Source organism: Phocoena phocoena, chromosome 4 (assembly GCF_963924675.1).
Source record: "Phocoena phocoena chromosome 4, mPhoPho1.1, whole genome shotgun sequence".
In the NCBI taxonomy this organism is placed as follows: Eukaryota; Metazoa; Chordata; class Mammalia; order Artiodactyla; family Phocoenidae; genus Phocoena; species Phocoena phocoena.
This window is the reverse complement of record NC_089222.1, coordinates 146,464,531-146,483,561: the sequence shown is the minus strand read 5'-3', so window position 1 is coordinate 146,483,561 and position 19,031 is coordinate 146,464,531. Positions and strand designations below refer to the sequence as shown.

The 19,031-nt window shown below is 51.4% G+C and overlaps 1 protein-coding gene across 1 annotated transcript in view; it reads right to left on the bottom strand.

Annotated features, from left to right (window-relative positions):
- Positions 1–5,180: 5,180 nt before the first annotated feature.
- The window catches only part of PCNT (pericentrin), a 95,547-nt gene continuing 81,696 nt past the window's right edge, over positions 5,181–19,031 (bottom strand). Inside the window, 8 exon segments of the mRNA XM_065875935.1 lie at positions 5,181–5,224; positions 5,649–5,776; positions 9,020–9,184; positions 10,593–10,825; positions 11,702–11,809; positions 13,820–13,999; positions 14,703–14,805; positions 15,591–15,811. Coding sequence (XP_065732007.1) covers positions 5,181–5,224; positions 5,649–5,776; positions 9,020–9,184; positions 10,593–10,825; positions 11,702–11,809; positions 13,820–13,999; positions 14,703–14,805; positions 15,591–15,811 — 1,182 coding nt within the window.

Sequence of the window (19,031 nt, the reverse complement as noted above, 5' to 3'; positions counted from 1 at the left end):
AAACAGAAGATCCAGCACCATGAGTCTGACTACCGACCATGTCATTTACGTACGTCTTCTGGATCTTCTCACGCCCAGCTCTGTGTGTACCTGTGATGGACAAAACTCCTACGCTGAAATCCTGCCCACAATGGGATGGCATTGGGAGGTAGAAGCGCTGGGAAGTAGATGAGGCTGTGAGGGTGGAGCCCTCCCTTACGGATGGGATTATTGCCCTTAAAAGAGCCACGAGTGCTTGCTCCCCCTCTCTGCTCTCCACCACGTAAAGATACAAGGAATAATCAGCCATCTGCAACCCAGGAGAGGCCCTCAGGAGAACCCCACCCTGCCGGCCCCCGGATCTTGAACTTCCAGCCTCCAGAACTGTGAGACACACATTTCTGTTGGTTATAAGCCACCCAGTTTATGGCATTTCGTTATAGCAGCCCAAGCTAAGACAATACTGTTTCTGGTTTTCAATGGAATGCTGCTGTTTACATCCAGTTTCATTATTTGTTGTACTTCTCTGGCTACTTTGGGATAAACTCTTGATATGGGTCCAGAAGTGATGGCACCTGTCCCAGGTACAATCATAAAAGGTTTTACATTTAGGCTCCCTTATCATTTTTTTTCTCAATACCAATTAGATGATCAATTCGATTTCAAATGGCAGGGACAACTTCCCTACCTTACCTGAGGGTCTTTGTTTAGACATCGTAATATCATTTTGATGCATTAAAGACATCATGGTAATTGGTCCTAATGAGCAGGAAGAAGTACCCTAGTTGCCTTGGATGGTGAGAGGTAAATTCCATGAAAAATCAGTGGTCTGTAGACTATCATGGTCTCCCTTCCAAAGTGAATGACAAGCAGCTACGCCTTGCACTGCCCACAACTAAGAAAGGCCCAGGCCTGGCGTGTGTGGACTTTGATATGACCACATCTGGGTGTGCTGCTCCCGTCTTCTGAGGAAGCTGTAGGCTGTTGGTTTCGCAAGACCTGGACAAGGACCCGCAGCTCTGATACTCAGGACAGGTTTGTAGCCGGCCAGGCAGAAGTGTGGACAGCCTGGGGACTCCACTGACGGCCGCTGTCTAACGTGGCTGTATCCTGGGACTGAGTCCTTTTTTTTTTTTTTAATTAATTAATTAATTTATGTATTTATTTTGGGCTGAGTTGGGTCTTTGTTGCTGAGTGCGGGCTTTCTCTAGTTGCAGCAAATGGGGTCTACCCCTCGTTGCGGTGCGCGGGCTTCTCATTGCGGTGGCTTCTCTTGTTGGGGAGCACGGGCTCTAGGCATGCGGGCTTCAGTAGTTGTGGCTCGTGGGCTCAGTAGTTGTGGCTCGTGGGCTTAGTTGCTCCACAGCATGTGGGATCTTCCCAGACCAGGGCTTGCACCCATGTCCCCTGCATTGGCAGGCGGATTCTTACCCACTGTGCCACCAGGGAAGCCCCTGGGACTGGGTCCCTAACGTAGTTTCTGTGCTGACCCCAGGTAGTGTCAGAATTGAACTGTAGGACACTCGGGTGGTGCTGGAGAGGAGGTGGTGAATGGTAAGACTCAAGCGGGTCAGGAAGGCAAAAGTAAACCCCGTGAACAGATGGCCAGGGTTCCCAGAAAATTTCTCCCTCTGAGTTGTCCTTGTGCTGTCTACTCCTGTTCTGCATATGGACTTGCTGTCCCTGCCCAGAACCCATCTGGGGACTGCCCAAATTACTCACCATCGCTGCTTCTGACCAGAAAAACCCTCTCATAGCAAAAGTGCGGCACTAGGCTTACGACCATGGGATTCCCTGACGTCAACCCAGAAGCAGCTCAGCTACTGACAGAGGGAAGGCTGCCCTACTGCAGACCCACTTATGGCCATTTCTCCCACAGCCAGAATACATCAGCCTGGGGCCATCAGAAGATGGGAAGAGCCCCTCTTACTGCTATGCCAGATAACCTTGGAGGAATTTTTGCTTTCCATCCTGACTCTGGGCTCTGCTGTCCCAGGGGTGGGGGGAGGCTGCTGCCACCGGTGACAGTGGTCCCCCTCTGAACCAGCAGGGATAGGGTTCCTGCATGGGCTGGTGGGATTGATCCCAATTACTGAGGGGGAGCCTGGAGGCCGGCACAACTCGAGGACAGGAAAACCTGTATCTGTACCTGACATCTTCACTGGGCACATCCTCGTACTTAGTACTTCCAGGTTCGACTGTAAAAGGAAAGGAAGTCCTCTAAAAACAAGACTGTTAAGGTCTCAAATCTTTCAGAAAGGACAGTGAGGCCCAGAAAACCAGGCCTACATGGTAGAAGGAAGACTCTTTGAAACGGGGGCGCAGGCCTGGTTAATGCTTGCTCTGGACTTCTCCTCACCTCCCCCACTTGACATGACACGCTGGGTGTGTTAACTACACCAATTAGCAAAGGGCAGACCCAGCACCGAGGGAGGAGTCCGGCATTACCTGAGAGCCTGCATCACTGAGATACGACACCTCGTGGGCCTTCTTCAGTATGAAGAATGTTTGCCCCACATCAGGTGGGTGCATTTTGGTAACTAAGTATGGGTGGGTGAGAACAAATTCTTCGTAGCCAAAGGGTCACCTGCCAGTGTGCTTTCAGATCAATTCTTGTCTGCTCTGCACAGGGTGCCGACTTCTGCAAGGAACTGTCCCAGGCTCCCTGTCTAGTTTGGCAAACAGGAGGGCAGGAGGAGAAAGATGGGTGTCTCTCTCCCTTCCACAGTGATGCTGATGCACCTCCCCTGAGGGGTCAGCTCCTGCTGGAGGGGGGCTCTGTCCCTGTGTCCCAGTAACCGTTCTGCTGACCCGCCAGCCACAGGGAAAGGGCTCCTCCACCATCATAATGATCAAACCCTTGTACTGGATCCCCTTAGCTGTAAAGCCTAGCGTGGTTATGTTCTCCCACCTGGGCTGACACAGTCCTGGAGTTGATTAAAATGTATTGGGTCAGACTTCAGTTTGGTCATGACGTTTTTTTCATCTTTCATTATGAAAATTTTCAAAAAATAAATAACCATATACTAACTAGATTCAATCTAGATTCAATATTTTTAAAAGATTTTGCATGTTTACTTAATTCATATATGTGTACTCTCTTTCTAACAGAACCATTTCAAAATAAATTGCATTTGTTATGGCTCCTTTTTCTTAAATAATTCAGCATACAGCTCCTAAGAAAAGCAGCCTTTTCTCATATAACCATGACCACACCTAAGAAAGTTAACACAAATTCCCCTAAAATCTGCTATCCAGTACATACTCAAATTTACCCCGTTATCCCCCAAAATGACTTTATAGCTGCTTTCCCCCAATTTAGGAACTAATTAAGTTTTGCACATGCATTTATGTCTCCTTAGTTTCTTTTTCTTTTTTGCGGTACGCGGGCCTCTCACTGTTGTGGCCTCTCCCGTTGCAGAGCACAGGCTCTGGACATGCAGGCTCAGCGGCCATGGCTCACGGGCCAGCCACTCTGCGGCATGTGGGATCTTCCCGGTCCGGGGCACGAACCCGTGTCCCCTGCATCGGCAGGCGGACTCTCAACCACTGCGCCACCAGGGAAGCCCTCCTTAGTTTCTTTTAACAAAAAACAGGGCCTTCGCTTTTGTTTTCTGAGTAATGTCTACTTGATGAAACCAGGCCAGTCACTTACAGAACATCCCATGTGTCTCTTTCCTTGTGGTTCTGTGTCACTTGTCCCTCCATATGTAAACTGGGGGAGACTGTGCATCTCACACGGCATCATGCCAGTCCTGCCATGAGCCGGGGTCACAGTGGACACTCCCAGGCCCCTGCACTGTGAAAGTGGAACTTCGCCTTGGTTTTAGGACTTGTTGATGAACCCACCGTGAACCGATTATTTCGCTGGGGGCAGAATTGGTGGTTCTCTAATTATATTGCTCCCTCTATGTTAATTAGCTGGGTGCTTTACCGTGAAGAATTTCCCTCATCAGCAGGTATGACCTGTGTTCTTCCAGGAAAGGAGGGTGAATGTCTCTTTCTTTTTAATTATTAACCCCCATGGTAACAAGTTGGTGTGATGGTTACGTCCACTGGTGGCTTTAAATGGGCCTTCCCTCCCTCATTAGCTTAACATGGATGACATGGATATTTATGTTTTCAGTATTTGATCATCAATTTCAAACGTCATTCTTCTGGAAAGTGAAGAGACATTTCTTGGATTCCTGCTCCCAGAGCTGGTCAAGATTTTGCTTCAATAACATCAAGCAGAAGACAGGACTCAGTGGAAAAGGTGGGAAGATTATAAAACAGTGACCATATGGCAGTGTTGGCTAAGAAGAGGAAAATGCAGACATGCACTGGAAAGAAAAATCTAAAATAAGTAAGCAGACATCTAAATAAGTAAGTCTAAGATCTAAAAATCGAAAATAAGTAAGTAGCGATTAGGAAAAAGTTGTTTTATATTATAACCAAGCCCAGCAGAATAAGTGTTATGTTCAAAGGTCCTAGAAACACAGACATACTTATAAACATACCTTTACAACAGACGTTTGGGTAAAGGACACTGGCTAGATACCACCACCAGGCACAGATGAGCATGAGTGAAACATGAAAAGATCAGAATCATGAGAAATAAATACGTAGTGACAGCGTCTGACAGAAATAAAAGAAGAAACCAAGCAAGATGAATCAATAGGCATGTGGCTATTTGTCTTACTAGTGCTTTAAGTTCCACTGAAAATTTTTGACTTACAGAAGTTCAATATGAATTCTAAGTCTATGTTTTATTTTTTTGCCCGTGATAAAAGCAGACTGGATAAAACAAAAAAAAAAAAACCACAGGGCTATTCACAAACACACCAGGGCTTTAATTTTATTCTTTTTGTTTTTGTGTGTGTTTTTGTTTTAAACCAAGCTGTACACTTTAAGAAAATAAACAACAGGAAGCCATCCTCTGCTTACCCTTCGTGGGTGGGCAGGGAGGCTCGACCAACAGAGAACCGGGCAGACGCCCGTCACTCATGAGCGCACAGCTACCTCATCAAGGTAAGAAGCTAAGATGTGCTGAAATCACACAGAAAATACTCCACTTGGCTTTGCAGCAAAGCGTAAGGGTGAGAGCACCTAACTGACGACACCAGGGCTGGCGCTCAGCACCACTCAGCACACGCACCACATCACAAGCTCCCACAGAAAATCAAACCTCTTCCTCAAATACAATCGTCACAGGACTTTATTCACTGTTTATTCTTCTGGCAGCAGGACTTCTCTGAAGTAGAATCTAAACACAAGTAGAAATGAGGAAGCATTTTGTTAGAAGGCTTCACATCTTCTAAGAAGAATTTCACAATTTCGAAACACTATCACTGAATTAACCTTATTTTTGATAACAATAAGAATAGCAATTAAGATACGCAGTGGTTTACATTATGAAAGTTGAGAAACGCTGGACAAACGACATCCTGTAAACACGGTCTTCATGGTCGCTGTGAGTCTGAGACACCGTGATCCCCACGCTGTGCGTCCTTCACACCCACCCCTGGGTGTCTCCACTCACAATCCTCCTTCTGATACTATTAATTATGGCCGATTAGCAGGACTGAAACTAACAAGAGTAACTAAGCTGGACCCCAGCCGTCTCCTCTCCAGGACTGGACACTCCTGGGTCACTCAGATCCCGTCAGAAGACAGAGGACTTTCATTACCTGGTGGTACGTCTCCCAGTCTTTGCTGGATCATTTCTAAGTGGTGAATGTATTCCGTCAAGGAATGTTCTGGATCTTGAGAAGCAGTCAGGGATCTTTCTGATCTGGGATTTGGGGACGGATGGGATCTTCAAACATACAAACCAACAAACAAACAAAAAGAGTTGAACTCAGCAGACGGTTTGAACGCAGCCAGTGCGGAGGGGCAGTGGAGTTGGGCCTGCTGACCAGACACTCGTGGGAAATGGGGCAAACTAGGCGGTTGTTACTTTCCTATATTTTCTTTACCACAGAGAAAAAATAGTAAGGGTTTTTTAAGAAGTGCTACATAGTGCTTTAAAACTAACTTCGTTACAACGTCTCCAAATTAAAACAACTAAAAACTACTATATATTATTTAATTCACTAAATCTTCACATATGAGTCTATCATCCCAACTGGATTCTGCCCAGCATCCTTCACAGGGGTCCCTTCCTCTTGGCCTCCAGCTGGGCCCAGGGAGCCCCGTCTGCGTCACTGCTCACTTCCTCTCCAGGGTAGGGGGCGTCTTACCTGTGTGCCATCCACAAAAAAGAGGCCTTGGCCACCACCTATTCCTTCAAAGGTATCACCCACTCGGGAATGGGGGAGCCACAGCCAGACCGAGAGCCCCTGCCTGCCCTCCCCGAATAGAACCGGGCTTCTGGGCCCTCACGGACTCACACTGCTGCACTCCCTGCCTCGCTCTGGGACCCAAACTTTCAGAACACGTCTCTGTGAGGAACCACACACGCTGGTGGGTTCCCATCGGCAGAGACGCAGGGTGAGTGGGGACACAGCCTCACGCACGGCGGAGCCACCCACGCTCATCGGTCTGGCCTCCCCCATCAGGGCAGTTACGCCCGAGATCGTCACACTCTTAACACGCAACTCGTACGGAGGTCTCATCACCAACCGGAGACCATGGAGCGAGAGAGCAAAGGTGAGCATTTTATCCCTGCTGGTCCGATGTCAGAGGTGGACGATGCGTTCTGCTCTGACGAGCTTGTTTTAGAACCCCAGGAAAGCACGCACAGAGAGAACAGATGACATGCCTACACGAGCCGTCACATGTGTGTGACAAATACCACAGACACAGACTGAGCTTTCTGTTCACTTCACGGGTAGGTTCCAAATACTGGAGGAGTCGTAGTCAAATGAATTAAATAAATGACCTGTAATCATACTCGAGCATTTGCATAGGATTATTATTATTTGTGCTTCAGTCTGGAGAAATGGAAATGGAAATCACATCTCCCACAAGCAGCACCTGGATAAGAATCTCACGGTCAGGAAAATGGCTGCAAACCGTGATGAAGGCGATCAGGGCCACACCACACAGCCAGGTTACACCCAGGGCTCAGAATGTGACAGTCACAGCCGTCAGGGAAACCTTTCTTCACCTGAATTTTTAAACAAAATTCCATTCTACAACTTAACCACAAGCCCTCTTAATTATATTTTTAATTGAAAACAGTTTTTTCCCCAAATAACCGATGGATGTTTAACATTATCACTGTAACATCTCAATTGCCAAGTAAGTTGTAAGTATAAAAACACATTACGTGTGCAAAAAACCCCCCAACCCCAAAGAAAAAGACTAAGTAAAGCTAACACCACGGCCTTGCATGTATGTGTGTGTGCGCGTGTCGGGGGGGGGTCGCGTGTGCCCGGGGGCCCTTCCATCACAGGCGGGCCTGAGCACCCGCACAGATCTGCCCAGGGACACCTCCGTGCGTGGCCCTGTCTCTGCAGACGGGGCTCCTGCTGACGGCTACAACCCTGCAGTGGAAAAGCAGCTGAGGCACCACCGCTCACCTTTCCCTCCTGCGTGGGGATGCTTTTGGCACAGGGACCCTGGCGTGGCTGGAAGACACGTCCCGGGTTGGTGGGGATGCGCGGGTGTCGGGTGGAGACTGCTGCGGCCGTGGCACCAGGAATCCTTCCCCCAGGATTATTTAGCAACGAAGGGATTAAGAAAAAAAAAGAATGCATTTTAGTAGGGAGGCCCATCCACCAAAATTTTAAATTTACAAGGTTTTAGGAGTCTGCATGGCAATTTCAAAACGTTTAAAAAGTACTCGTTAGGGCTTCCCTGGTGGCGCAGTGGTTGAGAGTCCACCTGCCGATGCAGGGGACATGGGTTTGTGGCCCGGTTCGGGAAGATCCCACATGCCGCGGAGCGGCTGGGCCCGTGAGCCATTGGCCGCTGAGCCTGTGCGTCCAGAGCCTGTGCTCCGCAACGGGAAAGGCCACAACAGTGAGAGTTCCGCGTACCGCAAAAAAAAAAAAAAAAAAAAGTATTCATTATAAAAACTGTATTAAAAAAATCTCTAGAAGAAACATGAGGGTTTTTGCTTTTTGTTTTTTAAATGTATTTATTCAGTTAGTTATTTATTTGGCTGCGTTGGGTCTTTGTTGCTGCGTGCGGGCTTTCTCTAGTTGCGGTGAGCAGGGGCTACTCTTCGTTGTGGTGCGCGGGCTTCTCATTGCAGTGGCTTCTCTTGTTGCAGAGCACAAGCTGTAGGCGCACAGGCCTCAGCAGTTGTGGACCGCGGGCTCTAGAGCACAGGCTCAGCAGTTGTGGCTCACAGGCCCAGCTGCTCTGCAGCACGTGGGATCTTCCCGGACCAGGGATTGAACCCGTGTCCCCTGCATTGTCAGGCAGATTCCTAACCACTGCGCCACCAGGGAAGTCTGAAACCTGAGTTTTGAGCACCTGCATTTCATTCCTGCAAGGTCAACCCTGACCCCCGTGTCTGTGTGGGCAGCGCCCTAGAGAAGCACTCAGCACCCTGATGGAGTGAGCAGGGCGCCAAGTGGGCCTGGGGTGGGTCTCCTGCACCCAGCTCTGAGGAGTGGGAAGGGCAGAAACCCCGGCGACCACCAGGTGCAGCCGGGGGGCAGGGGGTGTGGGGGGACCCCTCCTGAAGAACCTCGAAGCCAGCTGATTCCGAGACGTAAGGATTCACACGTGGAAATCAAAGGGGACTGGCACCACCAGGGAAGCCCAGTGGCCATGAAGGCTGCTGCCCACTGCAGCTCCCCCAGGCAGCCCGGCTACACCTGGGCAGCGGCCCGTCACATGGGGCAGAGGACGACCGCAGCCTGGACGGGACTGAGGCAGAGGAGGCAGTGGTGCTCCCAGGAGACGTGCACAGTGCGAAGTGGAACTTCACTCCATTTGAGAGAATGAAAAGCCTTTTCACTGAAGATAGCTATTTGTCGATACATTTAGCACTTCTGTAGTTTTCAATCACTGCGCTCCTCTGAACCACTTTTATTCACCAACATTAACTGTAAACTTGTGCTTGTTCCCAAAATAAAACCACTTTCCTTCAAAAACCCTTTGCCTCCTGACAAGCGCACTGGCTGAATTACTGGTTTCTCCCACCAGGCGGGCACTGAAGAAGCCCATGGGTGGGGTGGCATGGGGGGTACCTGGGCGGGGTGCTCGGCCCGGCGCTAGGGCTCCTCTGCCATCTACTTGTTGCCATTTCTTAACCAAAAAGCGTAACCTACAAAAAAAGATAGAAAACATTGAAAACTAGAGCAAAACAGGAGTGAAAAGAACCAAGAAAATCCAGACGTGATGGGACCATGGAGTGAGAGCACGGCCCTCTACCCGGGCAGCCGCCAGCACCTTCCCGGCCCCGCCCCCGGACCCTGGGCCCCCAGGCCCCCGACCCTGCCCCTCCACTCCCAGACCCGCCAGCTGGGGTCTGTCTGGTTCACCGCACTCCCTTCCATCGCTAATGCACTTGACGGGCCCCGGACAGCTGGGGGAAATGGAGACCTTCGCCCTCCACGTGGTGACGGGAGGTGCAGCGGTGTAGGGGCCCCTAGACCCCTCTCCTTGACGGCCCCCAGCAGCTCCCTCACAGCAGTGCTGCCTCTGAGACGCAAAGCCCAGAAGGCACCTCCACTTCGTGTTGGTGGAAAGACGGAGGCAGAGTTTGGGGGTCTCCCCACCCCAACCCAGCATCTGACATACTTCCTGGCACGGGGCATGTTCCCCGAAAATACACAACAGATGGATGGACAGGTGACAGACAGAGTGACAGGCAGGTGGGTTGACAGTCTGTGGTCCGGAAAACTCAGAGGGACGGAGGGCGCTAAGTCCCCGGAGGCCGGAGGAGGCCTCCACCCTGCGGGAGCTCCTGGCAAGTGTGCGGCTGGACCGTGTGTGGTGCTGGGTCTCTGAGGGCAATGGGACCCACACTGCCTTTTGTGGTGCAGTCCAGGGAAAGGCCGAGGGGGCCCAGCCCACCCTGCTGTGTCTGGTCCCACAGGTGGAGGTGAGCGCGGCCCCGAAAAGGCAGCTCCGTGGGCACCAGAGCAGACACAGTGGCACAGTTCTTAGTGGGACAAACATTTTTAGAAATACAGCAGATTTAAAAATTATAAAATAAAATAGATTTTCATCACTGTTAATTGTGAAATAGTCAAAATTCCCTATCACACCAGGGAGTCCACCCGTACTCCAAAGTGGCGCCCTGCATGCATAACGGCGGCAGCTGGGCTGGGCTGGGCTGGGCCGGGCGGACACTTAGGGGTCAGGTGTACCTCCCCGCTGGGGGGCCCACAGCGTGTCCTCCTGTGCACATGGCACCCTTTATGAAACACAAATTTGGCTGAAATATAAGAAACTGAAACACGAAGAAGTGAAATGCAGTTTTAAGCTCGATCAGACACGTCTGTCATCATAAGAATACCATTAACGGGAAGGCTTTGTTTTACAATAAAAAGGCAGCCTTAAACCCTTCCATCTTAGAAGGTGCAGTTCTACATAACATGGTTTCCGGAAGACAAGGGTCGTCTATGTTTTAAGGCCTCAAATATCATTCATCTTAAAAAAGGGAACAACTGTAGCATTTCCAAGACTAAACGACCCCAGGCAGACAGGAGGCACGTGCCTCGCGGTACCTTAAGACAGCAATCACCACCCTGACGGCAGTGCGGAATTTTGTAAAAGGGCGTGCCGCCACCGCTTTCTTATCCGCCTTGGAAGGAAATACTCCCAAGTGGGCGATCATGGAGAGCGTTTCTTGTTCAGAGTCCTGGAATCCACCAATCAACAGCAAAAGATACTTCTTTTGATAAATCAGGGCTTTTCTAAAGCTCTCTGCTCTCAGATAATGCAGGTACAACTTTTCCATCTAAAAGAAAACGAAAAACCAGTGAAACTTAACCACGGGACAAAGACACCCTTCTCACAAGTCTCCATAGCACACTTGTACCAGGTGCTTTAAAAAGAACCAGACATCTTTCCTCAGCAAATTATCACAGCAGTCAGCTCCGCACGACATCTATAACCAGCAACAACCTTGCAGTTCAGAGTTGGATCTTGTTTATCTGACAAAACGCAGAGCACAGACGACCCTTCACCAGCATCAGAGGAGCCCCGCGAGGGCCCAGGAATCGAACCACTAAGCACGGACCAAACTGGGGGCAGGTGGGGGTCCCATCACAGGTCTGCGGGCATCAGGGGTCGGGGAGACCTGAGGTCACAGGCAGAGGTTGGTGTCCGTACCCTAATACGGCTTTTCCCTCCAGAGAGACCCACAGCTTGGGCCTCACCATCAGAAGCGCTGACTGAACTGTGGGCTCAAGGCTTTTCCAGGCTGTGGACACTATCGTCTGTAATTCAAGCACCAAGACTTTCACCTCTTAACCCAGGATTTTAGAAAGCGCCACGGGTGCCGCACAGAGGATCTCTAGGGCAGTGAAAATGCTCTGCATGGCACCGTTGTGGTGGACATTCGTCATCTTACACTTGTCAAACCCACAGAATGTGTGGCCCCAAGAGCAGCCTGCACGCGATGACAACGTGACGCTGTGGGTCTATGGACTGCAACACACGCACCGCCTGGGGGGAGTGGATGGTGGGGCACAGGATTTGGGAAATCTCCGTACTTTCCCCTCAATTTGGCTGTGAACCTAAAACTTGCCTAGAAACATAAATCTTAAACAAGTAAGAAGCAGCCACGAGACAGTGTCTGCACACCGAACACCACCCATGGGCTTGGTCTTACCTTGGCATTGCAGGCGCCAGCTTCTGGTGTGGGCAGTGCTGGGTCTGGGTGTCGTGCTGAGCCCAGTGAGCCCATCCTGTCCTGCTTCCACACAGACCTGTCCGACCTCTGCAATGACCACAGACAGCGTGTCTGCACAGCTGCTCTCCCAGGATAGCATCTCAAGAAAAGTGGCTGAGGGCTTCCCTGGTGGTGCAGTGGTTAAGAATCCACCTGCCAGTGCAGGGGACACGGGTTCGAGCCCTGGTCCAGGAAGATCCCACATGCCACGGAGCAACTAAGCCCGTGCACCACAACTACTGACTCTACACTCTAGAGCCCGTGAGCCACAACTACTGAGCCTGTGCTCTAGAGCTTGCGTGCCACAACTACTGAGCCCACGTGCCACCACTACTGAAGCCCACGTGCCTAGAGCCTGTGCTCTGTACCAAGAGAAGCCACCGTGGTGAGAAGCCCACACACCACAATGAAGAGTAGCCCCCACTCACTGCATCTAGAGAAAGCCCGCGCGCGCAACAAAGACACAACGCAGCCAAAAAAATGAACAAAGGGAGGGAGGGAGGGAAGGAGGGGAAAAGAAAAGAAAAGAAAAGAAAAGAAAAGAAAAGAAAAGGAAAGAAAAAGGGGGCTGAGAGCACAGTGGTGCCCGCTCCCAGGACCGAGCCGCCCCCACGCTGTGCCCTCCGGACACGGGTGGGCTGGGGCAGGTGCCCGCCACCTGGGTCCCCCTTCAGCCTCTTCTCAGTGACATCCCGGTTGTTACATGATTATTTTATTACACTCAAGGGTGGTTACTACACACTGTTTACTGAAGTATGATTATACAAAAGGCATATTTTTACTAAAAACAAAACCCTCACATTTGAGAAATCACCCTGAATTCAAAGCTTTAAGCCTATTAGACACCCCTGTCCGCCCTGGCTCTAGAAATGCTGCCCCTGGCAGACGCAGACACCCAGCTCTGTTCAAGCGCCATCAAGCCACACACCCTGGACACCTCAGGAGGGGCCCACACCGCACAGAAGGGATGTCGTGACCAGGCCACATGTCCCAACACTGGCAGCGTGGCCTGGACACCACACTGTGCTGAGACCCCAGAGCTGCGGTGTGGACACACGAACAGACGAAGGGCCCCACAGGGAGGGCCAAGGCTGCTGCCCACAACGGACAGCCAGGACCGCCTGTCGCCGAGGCCAAGGCCAGCTCGGAGCACTCTCGGGGCCATGTGCTCAGCTGCCGCCAAGGCAGCCTGGCTGCGCCGCCCACAACTCAGGGCAGGACTCGGAAGAGGGAGGTGCCGAGCTGGGTGACCTCCCTGCTGGGACAGAAGGAAGGGACCACATTTCCCGGTTCTAACAGAGCCTGGTCTCTCCGGGGAAAAGACACTCTAGCAACAGAAGTCACCCCGACACAAAGGAGAAGACGCTCCAGTCTGTCCACCCTCAGCCTGCCTCTCGCTCGCTCATTACATTTATTTCCTGATTCATTACCTTCCAGGCGAAGGACAAAGCGTCCCAGGTGTGGTGCTTTAGTCCACCCCGAGCGCCCTCTGAACAAGGAGCCCCCGGGGCAGCAGGCCGTGCTCGGCGCCAACGGCACCTCTTGTCTCTGCAGTCCCTCCCAATGAGGCACTGGGCCACGGGTCTGCCAGCAGTTGGGCCCCACGAGCAAAGGAGCCCCCTCAACCCCACAGCGCTTCAGACAGACAAAGTGGAACTGGACAGAACTGAGAAGACGGAGGTCCCACTCGGGGACACACCACCGCCCTCTGGTAGCTGCCAATGGGACCTGCCTGGCCTTGACAGGGCACCCTGCCCAGGAGCACCAGAAACACCAAGCCCTGCACAAAGAACCTTCCGGAAGAGAAAATACTAGGCACGGATGGTCTCCCTGGTGCATCTTAACAAGCATTTCAGGAAGAAATGAATACCAGCTCTACACAATCTCTTCCAGAACACAGGAGGGAACACGTCCCAGCTCACTTCACACGGACGAGACGGAAGACAATGACTAAAACCCTCCAGGTTAACATCCCACACGAAGCCAGATACGAAAACGTAGCCAAAACATATGCAAATCGAACCCAGACTGCAGCCACCGGGGCCCCAGGACACGTACCCTGCGCGCGCAGACCTCCTGCGGGGTCCCCGGGGCCCGGAGGCTCCTCTCCAGCCGGGACACGGCCCTGCACAGCTCCGCCCTCTCCCGCGTCACCGTGCTGAGCGCTCTGCTCAGGGACTCGTTGTCCTTCAGCAGGACGTCCACCAGCTGGACCTGCAGCTCCACCGTCGTCTTCTTCTTGAGGAGAAAACGAGATCAGAAAACGTTTTGTTAAAAGCCGCTATTCGTGGCTTTTACTGTCAGCTGTTTTCAGGGATTGTAACTTTAAACATATTTGGGGTTGGTGGGAAGCTCGCGGGGCTGGGCAGAGTCCATGTACGGGAAGGAGAGAGCAAAAGCCATCAGATCGCTTTTCCCCTCGCTCTCCCATGAAACAGACTTTGCACGAAACCGGGTACGGACAGAGGAAGGCTGTCACAAAACATGACCCTCTCCCTGTTCCGACAGCACCACCGGCAGAGGCAGGACGTGACGGGTGGCGTGGGGAGCACGCTCATCCCTGAGGGTCCCTCCGAACAGGCGCGTTCTTTCCAGGCCCCAGCGGGCGCAGGACACCGGCAGGGTCAGCTCTCCTGCTGCCTGTGCTGCGTGCTGCTTCCACGACAGACCTCACGACGTCCTGACCGCCACGGAAGTTTGTCGGGAATTCACAGCAGCAGTCAGGACTCCTGAAGCACCCCCAACGCCGCTGACGGGCAGCTCATTTCCAGCCCAGAGCCTCAACACAAGTGCGTGAGCGGCAGATAGGCCGGGGCATCGGCCATGGAGCGGGACAGACCAGCGCCCCCATGGGCACGAGGAACAGTGCATTGAACCAACCATGCGACAGGCCGAGGCCGGAGGCAGGTCCGGCCACAGTGAACAAGAAAGCTGGTCTCACCCGGCAGGAGCTGGATGCGCCCAATTCAGACTTGAGCGTCTCCAGCGTGTGAAGCAAGGACGCCACTGCCTTCTCGTTTGACGATGTCCAATCACTGATGGTCCTGGAGAAGCACACGGACACTCAGAAGGTGCGTGTGGGTCCCGGGCGGCAGGCACTCCGCGCAGCGCCCGGGGAGCCTGGCGGTGACTGTGGCAGCCGGGAGGCAGCACGGCCTGGAAGTGGGCAGTCTGTGAAGCCCGGAAGCCTCCAGCCACTGAGCGCTGACCACAGACCACGGAGGCTCCCTCAGTGTGTCCACCTCCCCCTGCTGCTCTCTGCTGGGACTCTGAGTCAGCTACTAAAATGCTGTCCCTAAGCAAGACTTTGCTGCTCCATTAACTAAACCCAATTACAGACAAGAGAGCTGTATGGTCTGAGCTTCCGTGTGCTCAGAAAAGGACACATCAACATTGGTTCCCGCCACACAGCAGGGTCGTGGGTCCTCGACCAGGCGGACGCATCCTGGCCCCATGGGCAGCGGGCCAGGGTGTCAGGCGAGGCAAACGCCGCACAGACACCGGGCACCAGCCCTGCCTTGGGGGACTCAGGTGGGAGGGGGGCTGGCCTTGGGCCAGACCCTCTGGGTGGTGAGCAATGGAAAAGGGACACAGAGAGACCTGATCTGAAAGACACCTGGATTTCCTGTCACATGAGAATGCAAAGACCACAATGCTGTCATCATCTTTCAAGAGAATGCTGCCCACGAGTTCATCCACACACGTGGGATGAGAAATAGAGTGCGTTTCATGAAAACCTGAACCCGAAATCAAAGACACGCCCCACTCAGAATTTTTCCCAACATCAAAGGTGCTGGGCATATGGCCGGGGCAGTCCCGAGAGACTTGCCTGTCCACTGTCTGGTTGATGAAGCTGGTCAGAAGCCCCGCAGCACACAGCAGCTGCTGCCGCACCTTCTCTAGGCCCTGCTGCGGCTCCCGGGGGCGCGCGGGCTCCGACTCTGGCTCCGGGCGGGGGCGCGCGGCCTCCCTCGCCTGCAGCTCCCTCACCGTCCGCTGGAGCTGCAGGATCTTGTGCTCGTCCCGCTGGCGCTGCAGCTCTAACTCCCGCTGTCAGCAACGGCGAAAAACAGAAGCGAGCCTCACACACGGTCCGGGGTGGAGACCGGGGCCAGGAGCTCAGCACAGGGGCCGCCCAGTCCGGCCCCGGGCCCCGACCGACCAACCCCCAACTCGCGGCACATGGGGCTCCAGGTGCGATGCGGAGTCAGGGTCCCCCCACTCCGGGGATCCGGGACAGGACCCGGGATGGGACGAGCCACAGCCCAAGTCCGGCCCCCCACCTCAGTACGTATGGGGGCACTGAGTGGGTGCTCAACACCGAAAAGGCGGGCCTGAGCCTCAGGAGGCCCTGTGCCCCCCATTTGCGATCCCCGTCCTTCCCTGCGGAGATGCCAGGGGACCCAGCCGGCCAGTCCACTCCCTGCCCCACACCCAGGACCCGAGTCTCCACAGGGAGACAGCAGACCACCGACAGAAACTGTAAACAATATTTATCTCCACGTGCTAAGAAGTTCAGGGAGCGATGGGGGCTCGGAGAGCACGGGGGCTGACCCCAGGGGATGACGCCTGGGGAGGGGGGTCCAGGGAAACAAAGACGGCCAGGCCGGGCAGGGCGGAACCAGACAGGGCAGAGAGGGCACAGGCCCAGCCCAGCCACTCCTCAGGCCGGCACACAGACCAGGCCTGCTTCCCACCCAGCGTCTCCCGCCCTTTCCCAGCATCACCCCCATTCAGTGCTCGAGCCTCCTCAGGAAACTGTGATCCTTTGTGATCTATTTTCCAGATGAGGAAAGTAACAAAACCAAGAGACCCACTGGTTTATTTTGTTTAAAAAAGATGAAATTGGCCCTGAAATAACTATCAGAGGCCTGGGCCACTACGGCCAGAAAAAGACCCCATAACCCAGATCAAGTTAATTACCTACAGTAAAAATGACACCAAAAGGACAACATACTTAAGAAAGAAAAATACATATCAAGGTGCATCATGAGGGACAGTTACCAATTTGACTTGGAAAACACTTTGTTTATATATTTTTTTAAGCAATTACATTTTTACAAACCAAAAAAAAAAAAAAAAAAAAAAGAAAGAAAAACAAAAGAAATAAAACCCAAAATTAAATTAAAAGGTTTGGCAGAAGACTCTGGATAAGGTTTGGGAAGCCCCTTGAGAAGCACACGAAGACAACAAACCTCTCTCCCCTCACACGCACAAAAAACCTAGAACACGCTCTGGGGGTCCCGAGTGACCAAGGCCCACCCAGGGCCGTGACTCTAGCCGCCTCCGTCAGGAAACCCCCGGCCTCTGCCACAGCCCCAAACGATTCCTCCACTTCCACGATCTCTAGTGATGAAACACGACTGCATTCCAGGCTGTTTAACCCCACCAAAACCACGAATCGTTACACACACAACACGCGTGAGCCTTGAAAACCCCATGGCAGGAACCAGACACAGAAGAAGGCCACATACCGTGTGATTCCACTGACACAGAACGACCAGAAGAGGCAAATCCAGAGATGGAAAGTAGACCAGTGGGTGCCAGGGGCTGGGTCCCCACTAACAGGCCCAGGGGTCCCTTGTGGGTGATGAACATGTTCTAAAATTGACTGCAGTGACATCAGGCTGCACAACCCCTGAATATGCTGAAAACCACTGAGCTGTGCAACTCAAAGTGGTGAACTCAGCAGCACGTGAATATGGTATCTATCTCACTGATATGTATTCCTGGACCATTTCATGGCAGCCTAACCATTCAAAAGACCAGGCCATTGGTTTTCCTTGTGAACTCAGCAGCACGTGCATGGTGTCTCACTGATACTTATTCCTGGACCGTTTCATGGCAGCCTAACCATTCAAAAGACCAGGCCATTGGTTTTCCTTGTGCATTTTAAGGGCTTTTTATAATTTCCCAAAACCCCCAAAAAGAAATAATAAAGGTAATATTTTTGAAGTTCTAAAAAATATTTTTAAAGAGAGCAAAATAAAGGTCAATCCATGAGAAAACACAGGATATAATTTCCTCAGAAACAAATGCTTTTGGTCAATGTATAATGTATCTAAAATTAAGACCCATCCAAAAAATAAAGGAGGGAACACTTCCCAGCCCATCCTGCAAGGCCAAGTTCTTCCTGATATCAAAAACAAAAGCACGACAAGAAAAGAAAACTACAGAACATATCTCTCATAAATATAAATGCAAAATCCTTAACAAAATACTAGCAAACTGAATCCAACACTATTTAAAAAAGAATTATACACCCAATTCAAGTGGGATGCATCCCAAGAGTGCTAGGATGACTGGATATATGAAAACCAATGTCCTATATCACATCAAGAGAAGGACAGAACCAATGTCCTATATCATATCAAGAGAAGGACAAAACCAATGTCCTATATCACATCAAGAGAAGGACAGAACCAATGTCCTATATCACATCAAGAGAAGGACAAGACCAATGTCCTATATCACATCAAGAGAAGGACAAGACCAATGTCCTATATCACATCAAGAGAAGGACAGAACCAATGTCCTATATCACATCAAGAGAAGGACAGAACCAATGTCCTATATCACATCCAGAGAAGGACAAGACCAATGTCCTATATCACATCAAGAGAAGGACAGAACCAATGTCCTATATCACATCAAGAGAAGGACAGAACCCAGAAATCTGAAAAGGCACAGAAAAAGAAAATCCATACTCTCTCATGATTAAAAATAAAAAAGATCGAATAAACTAAAAATAGAAGGGAATTTCCTCCAGTAAGGAGCATCTACAAAAATGGCACGACTACCATCATACTCAGCAGTAAAAGACTGACTGCTCCCCCAAGATCAAGAACCAGGCTGGACGCCTGCACCACACGCTGTGGGTTCTGGCCAGGGCAGTCAGGCAAGGAGAAGAGACAAAGGCGTCCAGGTTGGACAGGAACAAGTAAAACTATGTCTATTTGCAGAAAACATGATCTTCTATATGGAAAATCCCAAAGAATCCATTAAAAATATTGGAACTAATAATAAATCAGTTCAGCAAGGTTACAGGACGTAAGATCAAGGTGTGAAAATCACCCACATTGCTACACATTCGCAACAACCTGAATACAGAAGTCAAAAATAATCCCATTTACAACAGCATCAAAAAAATAATATTTAGGAATAAATTTAACAAAAGAAACGCAAAGCTTATCACCTGAAAGTGACAAAACATTATTGAAAGAAACTAAGGAGCTAAACAGACAGAGAGCCCTTCCGATTTCATGGATGG